We start from the raw sequence: 23,844 nt of genomic DNA, 5'->3' as shown, positions 1-23,844 counted from the left end.
AGGAGCAACAAAGACAAGGAAGAGACATAGAAGAGCTCAAGGACATCATTGGTTCCTCAAGAAGGAAACGCCACCATCACTAAGGTGGACTCATTCCTTGTTCTTACATTCTCTATTTTTCGTTTTCTCTATGTTAAGTGCTTATCTATGTTTGTGTCTTCATTACATGATCATTAGTAGTTAGTAACTTTGTCTTAAAAGTTATGAATGTCCTATGAATCCATCACCTCTCTTAAATGAAAAATGTTTTAATTCAAAAGAACAAGAAGTACATGCGTTTCGAATTTATCCTTGAACTTAGTTTAATTATATTGATGTGGTGACAATGCTTCTTGTTTTCTGAATGAATGCCTGAACAGTGCATATGTCTTTTTGAAGTTGTTGTTTAAGAATGTTAAATATGTTGGCTCTTGAAAGAATGATGACAAGGAGACATGTTATTTGATAATCTAAAAAATCATAAAAATGATTCTTGAAGCAAGAAAAAGCAGCAAAGAACAAAGCTTGCAGAGAAAAAAAATAGGCGAAAAAAAAAAGAGAAAAAGCAAGCAGAAAAAGCCAAAAGCTCTTAAAACCAAAAGGCAAGAGCAAAAAGCCAATAACCCTTAAAACCAAAAGGCAAGGGTAATAAAAAGGATCCCAAGGCTTTGAGCATCAGTGGATAGGAGGGCCTAAAGGAATACAATCCTGGCCTAAGCGGCTAAACCAAGCTGTCCCTAACCATGTGTTTGTGGCGTGTAGGTGTCAAGTGAAAACTTGAGACTGAGCGGTTAAAGTCAAGGTCCAAAGCAAAAAAAAAAAAAAAAGAGTGTGCTTAAGAATCCTGGACACCTCTAATTGGGGACTTTAGCAAAGCTGAGTCACAATCTGAAAAGGTTCACCCAATTATGTATCTGTGGCATTTATGTATCCGGTGGTAATACTGGAAAACAAAGTGCTTAGGGCCACGGCCAAGACTCATAAAACAACTGTGTTCAAGAATCATCATACTGAACTAGGAGAATCAATAACACTATCTGAACTCTGAGTTCCTATAGACGCCAATCATTCTGAACCTCAATGGATAAAGTGAGATGCCAAAACTATTCAAGAGGCAAAAAGCTACAAGTCCCGCTCATCTGATTGGAGCTATGTTTCATTGATAGTTTGGAATTTATAGTATATTCTCTTCTTTTTATCCTATTTGATTTTCAGTTACTTGGGGACAAGCAACAATTTAAGTTTGGTGTTGTGATGAGCGGATAATTTATACGCTTTTTGGCATTGTTTTTAGTATGTTTTTAGTATAATCTAGTTACTTTTAGGGATGTTTTCATTAGTTTTTATGTTAAATTCACATTTCTGGACTTTACTATGAGTTTGTGTGTTTTTCTGTGATTTCAGGTATTTTCTGGCTGAAATTGAAGGACTTGAGCAAAAATCAGATTCAGAGGTTGAAGAAGGACTGCTGATGCTGTTGGATTCTGACCTCCCTGCACTCAAAGTGGATTTTCTGGAGCTACAAAACTCAAAATGGCGCGCTTCCAATTGCGTTGGAAAGTAGACATCCAGGGCTTTCCAACAATATATAATAGTTTATACTTTGGCCAACTTTAGACGACGCAAAAGGGCGGTGAATGCCAGTTCTACGCTGCAGTCTGGAGTTAAACGCCAGAAACACGTCACAAGCCAGAGTTGAACGCCAGAAAAGGATCCAAACCTGGCGTTCAACTCCAAGAATGACCTCTGCACATGTAACATTCAAGCTCAGCCCAAGCACACACCAAGTGGGCCCCGGAAGTGGATTTATGCATCAATTACTTACTTCTGTAAACCCTAGTAGCTAGTTTATTATAAATAGGACTTTTTACTATTGTATTAGACATCTTCGGATCATCTTTTGATCATTTTTAGATCTCTAGACCTCCATGGGAGGCTGGCCACTCGGCCATGCTTACCCCCTATTCACTTATGTATTTTCAACGGTAGAGTTTCTACACTCCATAGATTAAGGTGTGGAGCTCTGCTGTTCCTCAAAGATTAATGCAAAGTACTACTGTTTTTCTATTCAATTCAACTTATTCCGCTTCTAAGATATTCATTCGCACTTCAACCTGAATGTGATGAACGTGACAATCATCATCATTCCCTATGAACGTGTGCCTGACAACCACTTCCGTTCTACCTTCGATTGAATGATTATCTCTTGGATCTCTTAATCAGAATCTTCGTGGTATAAGCTAGATTGATGGCGGCATTCATGAGAGTCCGAAAAGTCTAAACCTTGTCTGTGGTATTCCGAGTAGGACTCTGGGATTGAATGACTGTGATGAACTTCAAACTCGCGAGTGCTGGGCGTAGTGACAGACGCAAAAGGAGGGTGAATCCTATTCCAGCATGATCGAGAACCTCAGATGATTAGCCGTACTGTGACAGAGCATTTGGACCATTTTCACAAGAGGATGGGATGTAGCCATTGACAACGGTGATGCCCTTACATAAAGCCAGCCATGGAAAGAAGTAGGACTGATTGGATGAAGACAGCAGGAAAGCAGAGGTTCAGAGGAACGAAAGCATCTCTATACGTTTATCTGAAATTCTCACCAAGAAATTACATAAGTGTTTCTATCCTTATTTTCTTATTTAATTTCAAAAACTCCATAACTATTTTATATCCGCCTGACTGAGATTTACAAGGTGACCATAGCTTGCTTCATACCAACAATCTCCGTGGGATCGACCCTTACTCACGTAAGGTTTATTACTTGGACGACCCAGTGCACTTGCTGGTTAGTTGTATCGAAGTTGTGAATGAAAAATAATTTATTAAGACGTGCGTACAGAGTTTTTGACACCGTTGCCTGAGATCACAATTTCGTGCACCAATGCACGAAATCACAATCACACTTTTGTAATTCCGCACAACTAACCAGCAAGTGCACTGGGTCGTCCAAGTAATACCTTACGTGAGTAAGGGTCGATCCCACGGAAATTGTCGGCTTGAAGCAAGTTATGGTTATCTCGTAACTCTTAGTCAGGATATCAATAACTCTGATATTTAATTGTAAAAAGTAAAAGAACATGAAGTAAATACTTGTTTTGCAGTAATGGAGAACAGGTTGAGGTTTTGGAGATGCTCTATCTTCTGAATCTCTGCTTTCCTACTGTCTTCTTCTTCAAGCACGCAAGGCTCCTTCCATGGCAAGCTGTATGTTGGGTTTCACCGTTGTCAATGGCTACCTCCCATCCTCTCAGTGAAAATGTTCAACGCGCTCTGTCACAGCACGGCTAATCATCTGTTGGTTCTCGATCATGTCGGAATAGAATCTAGTGATTCTTTTGCGTCTGTCACTAACGCCCCACAATCACGAGTTTGAAGCTCGTCACAGTCATTCAATCCTCGAATCCTACTCAGAATACCACAGACAAGGTTTAGACCTTCCGGATTCTCAAGAATGGCCGGCAATGGATTCTAGCTTACACCACGAGGATTCTGATTAAGGAATCCAAGAGATACACACTCAATCGAAGGTAGAACGGAGGTGGTTGTCAGGCACACGTTCATAGATGAGAATGGTGATGAGTGTCACGGATCATCACATTCATCAGGTTGAAGAACAAGTGGTATCTTGGAATAGAACAAGCATGATTGAATGGGAAAAACAGTAGTAATTGCATTAATCCATCAAGACACAGCAGAGCTCCTCACCCCCAACCATGGGGTTTAGAGACTCATGCCGTAGAAGATACAAAAATGAAACGTGTAATGTGTCATGAGGTACAATATGAATCACTGAAAGTAGTATTTATAGTAAACTAGTGACCTAGGGTTATAGAAAATGAGTAAGCTAGGGTGTTTATTGTAAAATTCCACTTCCGGGGCCCGCTTGGTGTGTGCTTGGACTGAGCATTGAAGCTTTCATGTGTAGAGACATTTCTTGGAGTTAAACGCCAGTTTTTATGCCAGTTTGGGCGTTTAACTCCAGCTTTTGTGCCAGTTCTGGAGTTAAACGCCAGAATTCTTGAGCTGACTTAGAACGCCTGTTTGGGCCATCAAATCTCGGGCAAAGTATGAACTATTATATATTGCTGGAAAGCTCAGGATGTCTACTTTCAAACGCAATTGAGAGCGCGCCAATTGGTCTTCTGTAGCTCCAGAAAATCCACTTTGAGTGAAGGGAGATCAGAATCCAACAGCATCTGCAGTCCTTTTTCAGCCTCTGAATCAGATTTTTGCTCAGGTTCCTCAATTTCAGCCAGAAAATAGCTGAAACCACAGAAAAACACACAAACTCATAGTAAAGCCCAGAAAAGTAATTTTTATTTAAAAACTAATAAAAACATAATAAAAACTATCTAAAATGTACTAAAAGCATACTAAAAAACAATGCCAAAAAATGTATAAATTATCCGCTCATCAGATTGCAACACGAAATACTTTCATGGATCCACCATGGCAAGGAGAAGGAAGAACATAATAAAGTCCATCTAAGATCATGATGGCAACTGGGTATCTGATAAACTTGCTTTAGAACAAATGGCAACTGCTTTCTATATTGATTTATTCAATGATGATTGCCCTTATGTTCCGTATATTATGAATAACTCTTTTCCTACTCTTAACCATGATGATATAAATATCACAGGGGGCAAGAAAACTCATACGGAAATAAAAGAGTCTATTTTTAAAATGGGGGCTTGAAAGCACCTGGTATTGATGGTATACATGCTATTTTCTACCAGAGTTAATGGGATAAAGTTGGGGCTGATCTGTGTTTTTTAATTGAGAATATTTTTAGCCATCCTGAGCAGGTGAAAGATATTAATGAGATTCTAATTACTTTTATCCCAAAAGTGGAGCCAGTTGTCAATATGAAACAAATGCGCCCGATAAGTCTTTGCAATGTTTCTTATAAGATGGTGACCAAGATCATCTCTATGCGGCTCAGAAAAATTATGGAGAAACTAGTTAGCCCAAACCAATGCAGTTTTGTACCTAGAAGGCAGAGTTCCGATAATATCATTATTGTACAGGAGGTCATACATTCTATGAGGAGTAAGAAAGGTAACAAGGGTTGGATGGCTATCAAGATTGACCCGGAAAAGGCATACGACAGACTCAAATGGACTTTTATTAAAGAAACTCTTATTGATATTGGCTTCCCCTCTCATCTCATTGAGCTGATCTGTTCATGCATCTCAACCACCAAAATGAGATTGCTTTGAAATGGAGAGATGTAAGACCCAAAACTTTTGAAAAGTCTTATTATAAATTAATTTTAAATTATATATTTATTTACAATTTTAATTTCAGAAACTATTTTATTAAAGATAATTAAATGCAGTTTTGATTAATTAGATTTGAAATAAATAAATATTTTTATCCAAACCTTATAATTTTGATTTATTTTCCTATTTACTATTTAACGTCTTAGAGATTCAAAAATAATGATGTTTGGATATTTAAATGAAAATTTTATCTAATTTTACAATTATTGAATTATTTTCTATATTTAAATTATAAAATTAGTAGTTATAAAATAATAAGATTTTTATATGATAATATTTTTATAAATAAGTACTTTAGGTTTTGTTAATAAAAAAAATTAATTATATTGTATTATATTTTCAATTAGAGTATCTCCTTTATATATAAAAGGAGAACAGTAGATAGTTCTATATTCAACAAGTGTCTAACCTGTCTCTGAACGACACATGACACGCTAAAGAGTAAAGGTATCAAAGTAAATATATATCTAGAAATTAGAATGATAAAACTTAGAACATTTAGCGGCAACCTTTTTAATAAGCTCCTGCATTTCAAAATTCAAAAACTCAAATCTCTCTCCATTGTTCTCTTTGCCTGCTGGTACGGGAAGCTCAGCACCCTCACCGGAGTAAACACAAAAACTTTGCTCGCAATGCAAACAGAGGAACCGCCGTTAGAACAGCGGCAGCGGCGAGTGGTGTTCCTGCCAACAGTGAAGAAGGAGTAGCTAGAAGCAAGTTGATGACACGGCGAAGAGAACGAGAGCTCTGAGATTCTACCATCGACGATGTTGCAGAGGTAATTTTTTTTAAGTAGAAATTTATTTAATATTTTCTTAACACGATGTGATTCACCCTTATTCACAGATCTGGCTCTTACCATCGTTAGCTTTGTGTAGTGTCTTTTAAACCGGGTAACCTTAGGTTGGTTTGAGAGTTTATTATCCATTGGTTTAAGCATGTAGTTTCAGTGAAACCCACTCCAATTTGAGCGGTTTTTTTCTTTTGAATTTTAAAATTTGAGCGCAATTTTACCATTTGAAATTGGTACGCGAATTTAAACTCAAAAGAGAATTAATAAAGAATCAAGAATCAAGAAGTGCTTCTGAAATTGTCTCGACTGAAGCAGGATTGAGTGTTATTGTTAGTACAGTCTTAACCAGCAAAGCTATTTTCCAAAGAATGAAGATCTATACGGTTTGTTGCTCTCCTATTTCTTCATTAACATAATCTCATTTGATCTTGCTTTGTATATAAATTAATTTAGTTTGTTTTGTTTTGTTTGCGTTCAGATCTATACAGTATCTATCACCATCCGAATAGTGGTAATTGGATAGTGATGTTATTATAATGTGTAATTCATTATGAAAACCATTGAATGAATATTAATCAAGTTGGTTTTCTTAATTTCTGATTGCAGTTTGGCCTCATGCTCATTGAACTAATATGGAAATTCAACTTCTAGCCTTCATGTTTTTGACCATTGCCATTCTAAATGATGCTAAAGTTCCAAGCAGATATTCCTTTCAAGGTAGACTTGAATTCTATTAATGCCTCTGCTGATTGACACCAGAGATCTAAACACATTCATTTTCATACTATTAGGAACAATGACGACAATTTTAAAGGATCATGTCAAGCCATTTTAGTTTTTATGATGAAGATGTAATATATTCTAATTTTTTGATATACGTTATGGGTTATGTTTTTAATTTATAGAGTTAATGTTATTGTCAAAGGGCTTTTAATTCTTTGAAAAAATATGGCAGTGAATCTAGAATTTTGCTTTTGAAATTAAATAGTGACTCCTCTAAAACGATTTTGAAAGGCTTTTGAAATTAATTCTTAGTGCCGTTCACTCTCCCTAATCCATCAGCGTTCACATATGAAAGGCTTTCTTCTTTTTGCATTCATGGTTTAGGTAGGATGATATGGAGTTGGAGTTGGGGTTTAAACAGTAGCTGTATCATTTGTATCAACTGGGTTAGGGTTCACAAAATGTTTTCTTTTATGTCCAGGACCAGGAGCTCAGGCAGTTTTCAACTGTGTGAGTTTTTAACTCACTTATAACTTAAATTGGCAAAGCTATTGAGGTTCTCTCTTGAATCAATTGAATATTTTATCTTATTTTTATGGGTTTTCTATATATGGCGATCTCCTAGCACTATTGTTACAATTTATGAGCACGGATTACTCTACCAAATTCTCAATGATACTTTGTTTTGTAAGGAAAATAAATGAATTTTCATGGCAGGTGGTTGAAATTGGCAAAGGTATCAAGGTTAGGTGTGAGCTGCACAAGACAAGTGGACTTCTAAAGGTGTGGTTCACAGCTTTCATTACTTAAATTGTTCCTCCATAGGTGTTGTTTTCAATTAAGTGTTTTAATTTGTGATTGTTAATGTCTCTTTTAGTGTATGATTTAGGGCTTATTCATATGGAAAAAAATTTGTAACTTTTTCTTTTTTGCATTTTGCTCGCAAACTGTTCATGATTTTGTTTCTTTGTGAGTGTTCAGATAACGAAGGAGACATAGGGTTCAGAAGGGGGGATGCAAGGCACTATACCCTTTACACTGGGATCTTAGGCAACATTCTTTCTTCGGTAAGTTCTAATTTCAACTTTTCAAAATGATCAAAGTATTTGGTGGTCTGACGTGAGTTTAAAATCTTGCTTTGGATTAATTTCACTTTTTCTTAATTCTTTTCTTATTCTGGTTAATAATTTGTTTTCAATGTTTTAGCTTTATACGTCATATCAGAAATTTAGGAACTTTATTTTTTTCGTTCATTTTTTTGAACTTAAAGATATTTTTCTAATTTTTACTTTTCTTAGTTCTTTTATGTGTTGAGTCCCCCTCCTTCTTCAGTATGATGATAATTCTCCCCCTTTTAGTTACTCAATTCCATTATGAATTTATGATAATTTGGTCCTTAAAATTTTCGTTTGTTCCATGTTGTGGTATGTTGGGTAAAGTGGATCACCTGCTCTAAGAGAATGCAAGTTTCAAGAGTCTACAACAGGCACGCATCTACATTTATATATCTATATATACATCCATGCATGTATTATATTATTACTCTTTTAGATCAACTTTTTGTTCATTGCATTTTAATTACAAGTGATTTTGTTTTCTATGTTTGCTTTAATAGTGATGTTGCAATTGTGTCTATCATTGTTGCAGCTATGTGAAGCGGCCACGCATCAACAAAAGAGTACCCTGTTCCAAACATTTTTTGGCTCCATTTTGACTGTATATCTAGATTCTTAGTCAGGGTTTCATTTATTACTGCTGCAATGCAACTGATGATTTAAAAAAAAAAAAAACCGAAAAAAACAAGACCATATTTTAGAGTTTTTGTAAGTTCAAAAAATGAAGTATAGGAATATAGTAAAAGTTTTGTGCAGGGTTTTACAAGGGTAATGCTGTTTTTTGTTTTAATTATATAAAAAAAAACAATGAAATGTATTTTTTTCATTTTCTTTTTTTCATTATTTTTAAGGTGTTCATTTTATTTGGCCAAACAAAAATGGTTTTTCTGTCAACTAATTCAATTTTGTTTGTTTTATGCTCTATTTATAGGATTTTCTGGCACAAGTGCCTGCCTTTCAATATCAGTATCCTGTCATCACAGATGTTAATATCTAGGTATGTGTCCTTTATTTACTGCAAATTATTCACTTATATTTTTGAATACCTATGATCTTCTTAAGGTTGTACCAAATGATAAAATGTATGATAAGGAATGGAATGAAGTAAATTAAGCATGATAGGATAATTATAGGATGTCAGATGATAAATATACAATTTTAGGTGGAAAAAAATGATGGGAGTCTGTCAATATGTGTGTTTGAACCTGTCTCGGTAATTTTAAAATATAATAAAGGAAACCCAATCACCAACATGATTTCTAATTTATTTAAAACTCAAAGTTGGGACTTCTCTCCAAACAAGTGTCTATGTTGAATCATATTAATTTTAGCAAGAAGTGCATGTTGTAGCTAACTATGTATCTTAATATATTAATATCTTAAATTTGTAGACTCAAGCTCTGATTTTCAAATGAAAAATTGCCGTCAAATTTTGTTCAAATCCTAATTTCAAAAGGGAAGAACACCCTCAAATTGTGTAGTTTTATTTTTATAACTGAGAATATGAATATGAAATATAGCTGATTTTGAAAGCAACAACGTACTTCCCTATCTTCTTTCAGTCACAGTCCTGATTGATTTGGCTTATAATCCTTATATAGACTTCTCCTCCACAACACTCTGTATAGTAAGTTTGGGTTCAGTTTTATTTTGCATTAGTTCTTGATTAATAGGCACTGTTGAGAGTAAATAATAAATATTCTTTTTATCCTTTAGTAGTACTACCAATGATGAAAGTGGACTGTCATTGTCTCCGTAAATAAATTTTGGCTAGACAGTTTCAATGTAACAAACAATATCCTTTAAATCAGGTGTAAGAAAAATGAATTAGTTGGTAGTTAAAAAAATGCTTAGTTTGATAAAAAGAATTACTCATAATGTAAGTTAAATAATTTAAGGTGGCTTCTTTAGGAATTTAAATGAGATGTTACTTTTTTTACTTTTATTGTGTATATGTTTGAATTCCTAAACATGCTTTGTGGAATAAAAAGATATCTATTTATTATTTTAAGGACTTTAAATTTTTCTATTGTAAGGTTTAAACTGCATATGTGAATTAAGTAGTTTTTGATGATTTTGAAGTTTGATTCTACAAACTCAAATTAAGGTGCGATTCTTAGAGTTTCACATATTAATGTCGGCAAATTCAGAACGGGCAAATTGAGCGGAGTGATTGAAGGCAGCAAATTGAACTGAGATAAAGGGCACATAGTCAGTGTCTCTGAGGAAGGCAGACTTACAAAGGGAGGTTGAGAGAATAGATGCTAAGGTAAAGATGGAGAAACTTTAGATTATATCTTTAGAAAGATCAAACATAGGACAAAAGTAAAAGAAAGAATAAAACATCAAATTTTAGGACATAAAAAATGCCTTCTTTATTTGCATCATGTGTGCAGAATATGCTAGAGTGAAGGAATCTATCATGTTCGGAACATGGAATGTAAGAGGAGACAATCATTATAAGTATTTGTCTTTTTTCATTTGTTGTTTTTAGTGTTATTTTTACCTTTAAAAAATTTGTGCTGTGTATGTTTAAATTTTTTTGGATTCCTAATTTTATTTATTTAATATATATCAATTTTTGAATTATTTTGTTTTATCACTTGAAAAACAAAATACGGGGCAGGTGGTATTTTTTTTTTTTTCAATTTTTCTTGTTTACTATGAAAAAAATGTGAATAAAATAATAGCACTTGCAATGCTTGGTAAGATATTTTAGCGGTCAATAAATTTGGTTATAATATGTTATTTTAAATGCTATTTTACTACATCAATTGTGTATTTGTATTTGTTTGAGTTTATAGGGAGTGGATCCTCTCCAGTGAATAAAAAACTGGATGGTGTGCAGTGTTTAATCTAACCATTCACCACATTCTCTCTCTTATTTATTTCTGGTCCCACTATTAAAATCAAAGGTGAGAGATTGCACTGTATTTTGTCAAGTGTTGAAAAAACTGGAGAGGATCCATTTCCGAGTTTATACGACCCAACAAAGCAGGCTCAAATTGACAAGTTCATGGTACAACAACTTGATCAAACTGTTAATGAGAGGGGTTGGTGCAAGTAGAGTGGATCACTACTTAATTCCTTTGACTTTCTAAGTTAAAATGGCTGCATTTTTATTTGTGTTTGTACTCCATACATTTTATGCTAGATGACAGGAGGAACGGGCTGCGCTTGCAAATTGATGCAAGATTGATTGCAGCCGCAGCAAGGGGCAAGGACTTGAAAAGTTTCATTTATTGTTAAAATTTGTCTTTTTAACTATTATCAATGCTTAATGTGTTGAGATAGTAATATTCAGGGAATAAGTGCTTACATTCAATTTGGAACTGAGACATGTGGCAATAAAAAAATATTTTTATGTCTTTTTAACATATGGTTCTATTTGTTGTTTGGAAAGATGTGACATTTGGAGCAAATAATAAAGGAATTGAAAGAATAAAAAAAAGAAAGGAATTGAAAGAATGAAATCAGAATGGGCTAGAGATCGAGACATGAGGTTCATGTTCAATTGCAAATGATCTTTGAATCAAAGGTTAAGGGTGCCTTTGGTTTAAATATATATCAAAGTTTAAAATAAAAATAAGTTCATATTCAATTGCCAATAATCTTTAAATTAAAGGTTAAGGGTGCCTTTTGTTTAAATATATATCAAAGTTTAAAATAAAAATATTTTTGTCTTTGTGAGTTTACTTCTATTGATTCATGAGTTTACTTTTGTTGGTTTTGTTTGATTGATAAGAAAGAAATAAGACTTTTAATCAAATAAAAAATAGTTATTTTTTGTGTGCTGTAGTTGACTACTTATATTTGCTATACCATTATTTGAAAGTAATAGTGATAACATAGAACTAGGTCTATATATATAGTTTTGCTATTTAGTGATTTTGTGTCTGTTTTAAAATTAGAATGTCGATTTAATATGTTTTAAACGAAGTTTAATTAGATCGATCTTTTAGTTTTTTTAGGGGTATCCAAATTAGTATTCTCAATTTTAAATTATTTATAGACCAATAAATAAAATGAAGCATCCGGACTCTATTTAAACAAATCCAATTGAATAATATATCAAGAATTACTACTTCTAGCATGTCATATATGTGAAAAAAGAAATTCAAAATAGTTGTGGGCCAAATTTGAGGAATACTATAAAATCAAATTTTATATGTTTACTTTTTTTAACGAAATTGAACATTAATATTAAAAAAAAATAATTAATCAACCTATTTATATACTAAATAAACTAACTCCTCATAAATATATATTAATTTTTTTTATAAACAAAATATACATAAATACAATAAAATAGATTATGTACACAATGTTGCGCAGGATTCACACTAGTTTGAGTGAAAATTAAACAGCAATATGATACAACAAATAATATTTTAGAGTAATTTTAAGGATTCAATTAATTTCAAAATTAAACCCTAAAATTCCCAATTCCATACACAAACCCTAACCCAAATTAAATCACAATCTTTCCCTTCATCCAAATGAAACCCTAGCCGCTGCCCAGCCCTTTCTTTTCCTTCAGTAAACCAGACAACACAGCAGCAACTTCAGAAAAGAAAAAGGAAAAATGAAAGAAGAAAGGGGGAAAGAGAGTGAGGGTCGCGAGAGAAGAGGGAGATCTGAGGAGGATGGAGCGCCAGGGGAGGAGAAGTTCGCCGCCGTCAACCTCGCTGTCGTCGTCGTCCAGGGAGCTGCCACCTCTGTTCGTCGTTGCCGTTCGCCCTCACCAAGTCGCCGTCATCCTTGAGTTCACGAAGAGAGAAAGAGACTGATGGAAGAGGGTGACGCGCATGGGAGAGGAAGAAATTGCCTCTGCACCGCCGTCGTTCACGAGCTCAGCCGCCTCGCCATTGTCGCCGCCGAGGGTCTTGCCGGTGGTGAGGAGAAGATGCCATCGCGTTGGTTGCTGTCGTCGAGCAACAGAACCGCGAAGAGAGAGAGTGCGCGAAGAGAGAGAAGGAGCCGGTTCTGCCACCACCGCCGCGTCCAGCCGCCATCGCCTGCTCCGTCGTCGCTCCTGGAGGTGGGTGGCCAAGCCTCTGCTGCCGGAGAATGCCACTGCCGCCGTGGAGATCCACTGCCGGTAAGGGTTTCGAGTTTGGTTTTTATTTCTTTTGAGATTTTGGGAGTTTTATTGTCCTTGCATGTTGGTTTCAGTCGCCGTCGCCGGAGTCTAGTCGCCGCTGCTGCTTGAGGTGGCTACCGCCAAACTGGATCAGAGACCGCCGCTGCTTTGTTTTTGTATTACTTTAAGTACCTACGTTTCAACAACCCCATGTTAGTGTTCTGTTTCGTGTAATAAAGTCTTGTGATATTGATGTATTAGGAGTTGGTAACTGAGGTTGCATGTTGTGTTTTAAAGCTGTTTATGCCATTGCAAACGTGTGTGGAACTGTAAATTGGAGTTGCCGTTGGTTTCGGGTCAAGACGAAAGGAATTCTGTGAAGAATTTGGGTTGGTTTCGACTTATCGAGGTAGGGGCTTTTTCAGAAAAGTAAACTTTATCATTCGGAGTTGCTATATGCGGATATTGATGTGAGTGATGTACTTCTAGTGATTGTATAAGTCTTATGTATTTTTTGGTTATCTTGGATGGATATAAATGCTTGTTTGGCTGGATTATTGCTTGGTTTTGTGAAACGGATGGTTCTTGAAGCATTTCTTTAAAGTTGTTTCTTTAAAGTTTTAAAGTCTAGTTTAATCCGTTGGAAATTGATTTGAGTTTGAATTGGTTTTCTTGAAATATAAAAATTGAGTTTGAATTGGTTTTCTTGAAATATGAAAATGGTATGCACTTCTGGATTCAATTTGATTTTGACTGATTTGGTTTTGAACCCATTAAAGAAGGTTGCGGAATGGTTTGGTTGGGACCTAGAAAGGGTGGTAGAGTCCAAGTTTTAGGGGAGGTGTTGTCGAAATTCCTATAAGATTCGAGTCTTTATTTAAAATATTATTTGAAAAATTATGAATTTAAGGCCTTTACTATTTTACTTGGAGAATTGTGGATTTAAGACTTTTATTATCTTTACCCGACTTATTTATGGAAGTGATGAAATTATATTTTGAAAAGAAGTATTGAAAAGAGACTTATGAATTAGCCATGTTTCCTAAGGAAAATATTAGGTTTTTAGGTGCAAGTCATTTGGAAGAGAGTTATGCTTTAAGGCTTTTTTAAAGGTGAAAAGGGTTTATATTTTTGAATTTGACTTAAGGATTTTCACTTGGAGGAGTTTTAGTGACTTTGAAAGAATTCGGATTTTGATTGACAAATCTCATCTTTCGACGTTTTAGAAAAGTTTTAAAGTATTCTTTGAATTCTGGTTTAGCAAAACTAAAATGATTTTTGAGCCGTTGGAAACGCTTCAGATTTTTATCATGGGCTTGAAATTGGTTTCGGTTCAAGTAAAAGAAATGGTTTTGAAAATGTGGTTGGAGTAGTTGATTATACGACTCGGTTTGGCTTAGATTTTATTTTTATTACTCAAATCAAGAAGCTAAGGTTTTACAGATTTTAAACAAATTTGAAGAAATGAGTTATGTTATTCTCTCCTAAAGTCTTAAGACTCTGCTGAGGAATTGTTGTTACAAAATCCTATTTTAAGATGGATGATTTTGAATCTTTCAGAAGAGATTTTAATTTGGCATGGTTTTGGAAGTTTTGGATGATGTCGAGGGTGGCTTTGTTTTGAAAAGGGAACTTACTTTGAGAAAAAATGGCTTATGAGCTTGAAACTATTTGAGAAATAAGCATTTCGAAATTGAGACAAAGATGAATTTAATTGTTGTTTTCAAAGAAAAGTGATTTGAGAAAAAGTATTATATGGCATGAATAATGATTTAACTTGAGATGGATTGTGAAGGAAGTGTTGTGTATGTTATGAGCCGAATGTCTGTATTTGAAAATGAATTATGGCTGGTTATATATTATGTTATGAGTCGGATGGTTGTGATAAATATTGAATTATGGCTGGGTATGTATACGTATATGATTATAGATTGACAATGTGATTTGATGCATTTCCAAATATCTGAGATACGAGTTTCCCTAGGTGAAAGCAGTGGCTAGCCACCACGTGCTCCAAGTTGAGACTTGATACTCTGCTGACCCTATGTCGTAAGTGTGGCCGGACACTGTGAAAGTTTCGGATGAGCTCGCCCCCTTGGATAAACACCAGTGTGGGTGTTATATATTATGTGATTATGTTTGAGAATTACTCGAGTTGGAGATGCACGATAGAGGGACAGTCTAATGGGTAGCTCCCAGGACTTGTCAGGTTGGCTTTATAACCGACAGATGAGACTCATCAGCCACTAGGATAGGCATGCATCATATGCATCTATGTGACATTGTTTGGGTGTGCATATTGTACTTGCTTTGTCTATGTGAATAATTATGTTTGATTGCTAACTGCTCTACTTGAAGTAACTGCTTGATTGTGCTTGAACCTTCTTACTTGTGTTTGTGACTGAAAATTGGTTGGATTGTGATGGATCAGCTGTTAATTGAGTTGCTCGGGCCTAGGGCTGTGGTTGATTATGAGATAGGCTGAAGGATGTGTTTGGTTTGTTTTTTTGGTTTAGAAAAGTATAAAAAACTAAATTGGTTCAGTATAGGCTTAATGAACCTATGCTTGGAATAGCTTGGTCATTCATACTGCCTAAGAAAAATTTTTAAAAGGCTTTTGGATTTTTGAAGAATTAACAGTTTTCTCTTTTAGAAAGGACTTCGGATTTTTATATTAAGTCTTTGGTTTTGAAAAGATGCATAAGGCGGTTATTAATTACTGTAACGGTTTTATTTTCACGTATCCTATTATAGTATTTCTCTAACCCCATAGTGAGTACCAGCGAGGACGATGTTCTCACTCCCCTACATGTCTTCTCTTTTTCAGGTTACGGGTGATGGAGTTTGGAAGAGCTTAGTTATTTCGTTTTTGTTTAAACGATGTTTTGTGTTGTATTAGTTACTTTTCCCTCACCTTTATCTTTACCAGTTTTTATAAGAGGGATAGGATTTTGATTATGCAATGCTTGTAAAATTAATAAGATATATATATATATATATATATATATATATATATATATATATATATATATATATATATATATATATATATATATATATATCCATTGTAAGTATTGATTTTTGTATGGATGTATGTTTTCTATTAAAAAATCTTTTGAGCGATTATACGATTTTAAGTTTTAAATAGGCTCATATTTTAGTACTAAATAGTCTTAAGAGTCGTCGTAATACTCGAATTATCAAAGTGGCGTAGCTGGAAGCGTGACATTTTGATAATTAGGGTGTTACAATTATGGTATTAGAGCGGTCTTTCCTGTAGAGCTTGAGGAATGAACCGACTATGCTTCAATTGTATACTCTGAGCGTTTGTCATGTAGTAGGTCTTGTTCGGATAACGAGAATTAGAGCTTTATGCACATGACAATCTATTGATTAATGCCATTAGTCTTGCATTGCATAATTTCTGGTATTAAGTTTGGCCGGCTTAAAACTAGTGAATTATGTATATGGTAGTACTAATGGGTTATCATAGACGATATACGAGTTCTAGATAATGCGAATTGCTAGTTTTGGGGAAGTTTGAATCTATTCCTTTAGGTTACTCAGTTAGGTGTCTTGAACTCTACGGATGTTATGTGACTTAGTCTTTCTTGGTATGCTCTGAGGTTTTTGTTTGCGATTCTTTTTTTGGAGAGTAATCAGATTATCTTCCAATCCTGCCTTCTTATTCATATACGTTCTTGTTTGATCTTAACTGTATATGTCTATTTGAAATTCCTTGAAATAACTGTCTCATTTGTTTAAAACCCTTTATCTTTACTCATGTGTTCTTTATGTAATTTTGAATTGTTTGATACATCAAAAAGATCTTTGAAAATCTTTAAGAAATCATTATCGATTGAGTTGTCCCTCTTTGTAAGTTATGTAATTCATCGAATCACCTGAAAACTTGTTCGTTATTTCCAGCTTTGTGAATCGTGCTTGATTTTCTTTGAATTGGGTCCCTTTCTTGAAAGCAAGTTAACTTTCCTTTCTAGTGCATTCTTTATATCCTTATTAGGATACAATTTTAAGATTACACTCGAAATTTTGATTCAAATCTTTTGAACGGAGTTTTGGATTCTTTTTAAAGAAATTTCAAAACTAATCTTTCTCTTACTCGGTTGTATTCATAACCATTCTTTAAACTTTGATAAAGTTGTTTTGAGCTTTGCATGCACTCCATATATGAAACTTTGAAAACTTTATATGACTGAAAATATGCCGGTTTGCAACTCATCACTCATTTTCTTTATTGACTTATAAGAAAATTTTTACCTCGAACTTTCTTCTTAAATAAAGTTGATCTTTGTTGCAACTTCTATACTCGTTTTGTTTGAATATGAATTTCGATAAAATCACCTTGGGCATCATGAGTTTTGAAAGAGGGTTTGTGAAATTTAGTAAAAACTTTATTTTTGACCAACTTTAACGAGTCATAACTTGACTTTCGGACCTCCAAATTTTGTAAAACTTGTTTTAAATAAAAATTGGGTCCATGAAGTTTATGACGTTCGAAGAACGGATAAAGAGTGTTTTAAGACGAAAAAGTTATGCACGTTTGAAGTTCAGTATGAAAATCTGAGATTCAATTTTTGAAGTTTTCCAAATTTTTCTAAGGCATGCGTACGTGGAGTGATGCACGCGATGCGGGTGTTGGCCACTGCCAAGTGATCTCGCGTACGTGGGCATTGGCATGCGTACACGAGTACGTTAATTTCGAAACATGCGTACGCAATCTGTAACACGTGATGCGAGGAATCCTCTCTGTTTGGGACTCTCGCATACGCGGGAGAGGTACTGCATACGCGGCTATCCCTTTTTATCATTGTGCGTATGCGGGACCGAGAAATGTGTGCGCATGACCCCTCTGTTTTGCTGAAAATTGTTTCTTTTGCATTTTAATCGTTCCTTAGCTTACTAATATTTTCTAATCACTATTTAATTTTCATAGCTAATGACTAGGCTTTGATTACTGGGGTTGGTTATGATTTCCACTTTTCGAAACTCCCCTATTCCATTTTTAAACTTAAAAATTGTTTTGATGTGATACAACTTAAGTTTTTCTTTCGACTATATAACAGTTTTATGCACGCGTTTGGTTAGTGATGCAGCTAAATATTTGTACTCTTACTTTTTCAAACCTCGCATAATCTCCTTCAACCTGAGTTTGTATTAAAGTAATATCACATCTATGTTTTCGTCATTCTTTTACAAAGTGTTGTTGCATCCTTTCTCTTTTGGAATTTAAAATAATTTTTCTTAAGTTCCCATTCTTTATGGGCAATGTGTTAGAAAGGTTTTCATTTATACTCGAATTTTGTGAGTTTGTCTTTAGCCTTGGATCTTTTTCTTTTTCTATAAATCTCATACTCCTTGACTCAGCTTGAATTCGTTTCAAACCACTGTATTATTTTCTAACCCTCAAAGTTGTCAAACGATTTTCCTTCCAGCACCCTTCAATGTTTTTACCTCCTCATCTGCTTGTAATTTTAACAATTCTCTCAGACTCTTGTAGACGATGTCCCTGTTACTTGTCCTTTTTCTCAGGTCTTGTATTCTTCGGAATGAACTCGAGGATTACTTTAGAGTCATATATGACCTTTAGGCGTAGCAAGAGAAACATTAATTTCTTTAGAATGCTGTTCGTGAACGTGAAAAGGTGAAATTTTTTTAAATGCGCAGTATCATAGGAAGCTGTGGGTTTTAGTTTTCACGCAAAAGAGAGTTTTGCGCATATTAGACTTGTGACCCTTAGTGGGTGTACGAAGGGAGTGAAGAGGTCGAGAATTCTCAGACGAGTTGTTTGATATAGTATGGTTGGTAATGGTAGAGATGAGTCTGGATTGAGTAGGAAGTTGAAGTTCTGAGGTGGGTACGAGATCACTGAGCGAACGTTTTACCCGTTGTTTAAATACCAGCCTACTTTGTAGCCTTTTGCCACATTAACTATAGCTTTGCTTTGTGAACACCTGTCTTGTATCTTCTGCCTTACACCATACTTTACCCTTATATTTAGAGTAAAGTATCATTTTTGTCCTCAATATTTGGGGTAATTCCCAAAGTTGTCCCTAACGTTTCAATCGTCCTATTTAAGTCCCTAACAATTCAAAACTGACTCAATGTTGTCCTGCCGTTAGGGATCCGTTAATAGAATTGACGGCGGGACAAAATTGAGACGATTTTGAAACGTTAGAGACTTAAATAGGACGAAAACGTTGGAGACAAAAATGATACATAGAAATAAATTTTAATTTAATTTTATCTTTCAATAAGGAGAAAGGAGGAAGGAGGAAGGAGAAAAGCAGGGTGCAAATCCGCGCGCGCGCGCACAGCGCGCTCACGCTTGGATGCAGCAGGGACGATCCGCGCGGGCGCGCACAGCGCGCTTACGCGTGGATGCAGCAGGGACGATCCGCGCGCGCGCGCACAGCGCGCTTACGCGTGGATGAGCTTGTGCTCCAAGCACAATGCTGGCACAACGCGCGCACAACTCTCTGGTTTTTGTACCAGAAGTTGCGGAAGTGCAATGTGCGCGCGCGCCGATGGCCGTTTTTTTTTTTTTTTTTTTTTTGCCCAAAAAGCAGAAAAAAATGCCCAAGAGCTCCCTATAATGTCCAAAACTCTTCTTTATTCAATCAAATATCAAACAATTCACAAAAATGAAATTTGATTTTAGGATTTATTCATCTACTACTAATGAATACAACATACTAACAACCAATCTTTACAACAAATCAATATGAAATGAAAATCTACCTACAATGGCAACTCAAATCACTTATTATACAAAACCAAAAGAGAATGGAAAGAGGTTACCATGGTGGGGTGTCTCCCACCTAGCACTTTTAGTTTAAGTCCTTAAGTTGGACATTTTGAGGGGCTCATTGTCATGGTGGCTTATGTTTGTACTCATCCTTGAATCTCCAAGGATCTTTGCCTCTCAATTGGTTGACAGAATATCCAACCGTCTTCACCAAGCTTGGGCAAAGTTCAACCCAAGATATGAGTCCCCATAGTTGGTTTTCACATAGCGAACCGGGATCCCATATCTTGTCTTCACACCCATCCGTTAGTTGAGTTTCATGGTTTTGTCGGATGAGCGGTTGACATAAAGGTGATTGACACATAGAATTCTCTTTACTCCACCAATGCTTCCTCCTAGATCCGTATAAAGTAATCCTTGTCCCAACATCATCCCTATACCTTGAGGCCTTGGCCTTGATAAGCTTAACACCTATTTTCCAACCACTACACAACTCGTTTTTACTTTTAATTCCACAAAGAGTTCTAAGTTGACCATCATTTTCAAGCAAACCATATTCAAGTGAGAGATTAAAGCTCAGGGATAGAGATTTTACCCACTTAAATATTGTATTGGATGGTAATTTGGGGAGAGAGGCTTCCCCACACTTAGACCATGCAAGGTCCACTTCCTTGTGCTCCTCTTTAGTTGTTTCCACCTCTTCACAATTCTCTTCACTTTCAACCTCATCCTCTTTGTTACGTGGCTTGGTGTTATCTTCAAGCACTTCATCTTGTTTAATGAGAGGCGATTCAATTTTGGATAGAAATTCATTGATGAACGATGTCATCTCTTGATCAACCTCTTCATATTCTTCAATTTCGATATACACCATGCCACATTTTCCTCTTGGTAGCTCTCTTTCTCATTGCTCACCAAGGGTATGGGAGGTTGTGCACACTCTTTTATACTTTCAACTCCATGTCCAATGGGAGAGGATTCCATTGTAGAGAGAAATTCATCCATGATTGAATCCATCTCTTGATAAGCCTCTTCCAAGTCTCCAACGATGATATGTCTTGGAGATTGCGCACCTTCTTCAACTTCAATATCAAGCTCCTTGGAAGAGTGCTCCATGAGACTACATTCCCTTGGACTTTCAACATCTCCTAAATCTTCAACCACCTCTTCCTTTTCTTCAATGATCATAGGCTCCTCCAATTGTTCCAACACAAAATTTGACTCCTCCTTCTCCACCGAATTTTCTAATTTCTCCTTCATGCTTTGCTCTTCTTTTGACTTTTCCCATGTGGTCACGGAAGTACCTTGAGTATTCAAGCATTGGTGGGCTAAAGTGTGCACCACCTTGGTCAAATTGGTCACAAACTCAAGTGTATCCCGCTTCATGGCTTCTTGTCCTTGGAGTAACAAAGTGAGAGGATCGTCTATTGGGGCTCGGGGTGAATAGAAAGGTTCATTATTTTGGAGAGAGGGTTCATAGTAGGAAGGTGGTTCTTCTTGGTAAGGGTATGGAGATGGTGAGGGTTGAGGTGGTTCATGGTAGTAATCTTGATAAGGTTGTGGTGGTTCTAAAGGTTCTTGCTCATAATGATCACAAGGATGTGGTATGGGTGATTGGTTATATGATGGATAAGGGTCACATAAAGGTACTTGGTAGAAAGGGGCTTGTGAGTATGGTTGAGCATCATGTTGAGGATAAGATTCATAGGCATATGGTGGTGGTTGATTGTCATAAAAGGAGTCACCATAGCCATTGAATTGACATGCATTAGGATGAGAATTATACCTATAAGTGTCCGGAGTTTGATGCCAATAGGAGTGATCAATTCCTTGAGGCTCCTCCCATCTTGGAGTGTTCCATCCTTGGTACATGTTAGCATTGAAGTTCACATTCCCTACAACACAATTAGAGCCAAACTCATAGCCAAAGTGAGAATTCATTATGGAAAAACAAAATAAAACTAACAAAATCTAGTAAACAAGCAAAAGACAAACTATTTACACTATTCACATATGTACAATAACCAATAACATAACACCATTGCAAATCCCCGGCAACGGCGCCATTTTGATGAACGGATTTTTGACGGTTTAGAATTTCACAAATGAAATCTCGTTGAAGTATAGTCTCTAAACCAACAATAATCCTTTCATGCAAAAATTTGTTTGTCACAAGTGCAAACCCCTAAAATCTATAAACCGAAGTATTTAAACCTCGGGTCGTCTCTCAAAGGACTTGCAGGGTAGTGTTCTTGTTATTGGTTATGGACTTGTTTATTTTGGGGTTTTGGATGAGGAATGTGAATAGTAAATGGTAGGAAAACTTTATTCACAAAATGGTCTTGGCAAGGTTTGGTTGTCAAGGGTCTTAATCATTATCACTAGCCACAAGTATGGTAGTTGCAAGGATTAATCCCACTTAGTCATCCTTAAATTGATTAACAAAGGAAAGTCAAGTGAGTTATATCAATCCTAGTCCGTAAGTCCTAGCTTTCCACTAATTGGATTAATGAAGGCTAGAGTTAATGGCTATCAACTATCAATCAATTGGACACTAGTGACTCAATAAATCCTAAGTTACCTTCTCAAGCCAAGAACATAAAATCCTAGTCTAAAATTCTTCCAAGCATTTAATCAAACACTTGGAAGGCACAAAAGAAAAGTATAGTCAATCACAACAAGAATGAATTCTAACTACAATTGAATGTAAAGAATTAACAACAACAATCAAGAAAATCACAATTATCATGAATTACCTCAAATTGCATTATTGAAAGAAAATAGAGAGAACAAGAGTATCTCAATTACAAAACCTAGAAACAAAATAAGAGAAATTACAACAAGAGAATAGGGATAGAGAGAAGAACCAAAGTGTAGCAATCATCAATTGAAGGTAGAAGTAGAAGGAGACTTGAATTAAACCTAGAACTATGAGATCCTAATCTAACCCTAATTCCTAATCCTAATTCTAGAGAGAAGAGAGAGCTTCTCTCTCTAACTCTAACTATTTCTAAAACTAAACTATGACTAATGATTAAAAGTAAAAGTAAAGTATGAAAAGTATGTTGATTCCCCTTCAATCCTTGGCTTAAATAGCATCAGAAATGAGTTGGATTGGGCCCACAAGGCTTCTAAAATCGCTGGCCACGTTTGCATTAAGTGGGTCATGTGCCACCATCGGCGCGTCCGCGTACCGTGCGCGTGCGCGCCCCTATGCGCGATGCAACTATGGCAAATCTTATATCGTTTCGAAGCCCCGGATGTTAGCTTTCCAACCCAACTGGAACCACATCAATTGGACCTCTGTAGCTCAAGTTATGGTCGTTTAAGTGCAAAGAGGTCGGCTTGACAGCTTTCCGGTTCTTTCATTTCTTCATGAGTTCTCCAACTTTTCATGCTTTCTTTCTTCATTCCCTTGATCCAATCTTTGCCTCCTAAACCTTAAATCACTTAACAAACATATCAAGGCATCTAATAGAATCAAGGTGAATTAAATTTAGCTATTTTGAGTCCTAAAAAGCATGTTTTCACATTCAAGCACAATTAAAGGAGAGTATACAAAACCATGCTAATTCCTAGGCTAAATGTGACAAAAGGTTATCAAGATGCTCTAAATTTAATACAAAATAAACCGTCAAATTGGTGTTTGTCAACCTCCCCACACTTAAACCAAGCATGTCCTCATGCTTAAGCCAAGAGAGAAACAAAGGGTATCAACATTTATTCCATGTAAATGAACTATATGCAACTAAATGCAAAATGGTTTTACCTACTTGGTTAAAAATAAATCAATCCTCCAAGTCATACGTGCACAAGTAGGGCCAAGATCATATAACGATTCATGAATCCTACCAATTCGAATATCAAAATGAAGTTCAAGTAGACTTGCGAGAAGAACGCTCATGAAAGCCGAGAATCAAGGAATTGAGCATCGAACCCTCACCGGAAGTGTTTGCACTCTAGTCGCTCGGTGTTTGGGGTTGATTCCCTCAATTCTCCCTTAATCATGCTTTCCAAGATTTGTTTTTCTTCTAACAATCAACAATTATTCAATGCATGCATACATGTATCATGAGGTCTTTTCTTTAGGTTGTAA

The 23,844-nt window shown here is 35.7% G+C and overlaps 1 protein-coding gene and 1 long non-coding RNA gene across 9 annotated transcripts; both read left to right on the top strand.

Moving 5' to 3' along the window:
- Positions 1 to 5,758: 5,758 nt before the first annotated feature.
- Positions 5,759 to 11,239, top strand: LOC107635242 (uncharacterized). Of its 6 annotated transcripts, none has more exons than XR_015880634.1 (10): positions 5,759 to 6,046; positions 6,377 to 6,444; positions 6,540 to 6,572; positions 6,668 to 6,778; positions 7,502 to 7,567; positions 7,766 to 7,851; positions 8,224 to 8,270; positions 8,432 to 8,462; positions 8,831 to 8,896; positions 10,050 to 10,379. It is a non-coding gene; the product is annotated as an uncharacterized LOC107635242 (long non-coding RNA). The 6 variants fall into 6 exon arrangements; XR_015880636.1 differs by adding exons at positions 7,266 to 7,340; positions 11,054 to 11,239 and having other exon boundaries at positions 5,777 to 6,046; positions 8,432 to 10,168; XR_015880635.1 differs by adding an exon at positions 7,266 to 7,340 and having other exon boundaries at positions 5,777 to 6,046; positions 8,831 to 10,379.
- Positions 11,240 to 12,249: 1,010 nt separating this feature from the next.
- On the top strand, positions 12,250 to 15,948 carry LOC107635241 (uncharacterized). Of its 3 annotated transcripts, XR_015880662.1 has the most exons (4): positions 12,250 to 13,000; positions 13,075 to 13,194; positions 13,280 to 13,391; positions 15,810 to 15,948. XR_015880662.1 is itself a non-coding variant. In XM_016338649.3 (3 exons), the coding sequence occupies exons 1-2, from the start codon at positions 12,689 to 12,691 to the stop codon at positions 13,168 to 13,170; spliced, it is 408 nt and encodes a 135-aa protein (XP_016194135.1). In that variant the 5' UTR covers positions 12,250 to 12,688; the 3' UTR covers positions 13,171 to 13,194; positions 13,280 to 15,945. The 3 variants fall into 3 exon arrangements, 2 of the variants coding, with proteins under 2 accessions (XP_016194135.1, XP_016194134.1); XM_016338649.3 differs by having other exon boundaries at positions 13,280 to 15,945; XM_016338648.3 differs by lacking the exons at positions 13,280 to 13,391; positions 15,810 to 15,948 and having other exon boundaries at positions 13,075 to 13,237.
- Positions 15,949 to 23,844: the final 7,896 nt, after the last annotated feature.

Source organism: Arachis ipaensis, chromosome B4 (genome assembly GCF_059453495.1).
Source record: "Arachis ipaensis isolate K30076 ecotype BB chromosome B4, ASM5945349v1, whole genome shotgun sequence".
In the NCBI taxonomy this organism is placed as follows: domain Eukaryota; kingdom Viridiplantae; phylum Streptophyta; class Magnoliopsida; order Fabales; family Fabaceae; genus Arachis; species Arachis ipaensis.
This window is presented reverse-complemented; position numbering and strand designations above follow the sequence as displayed.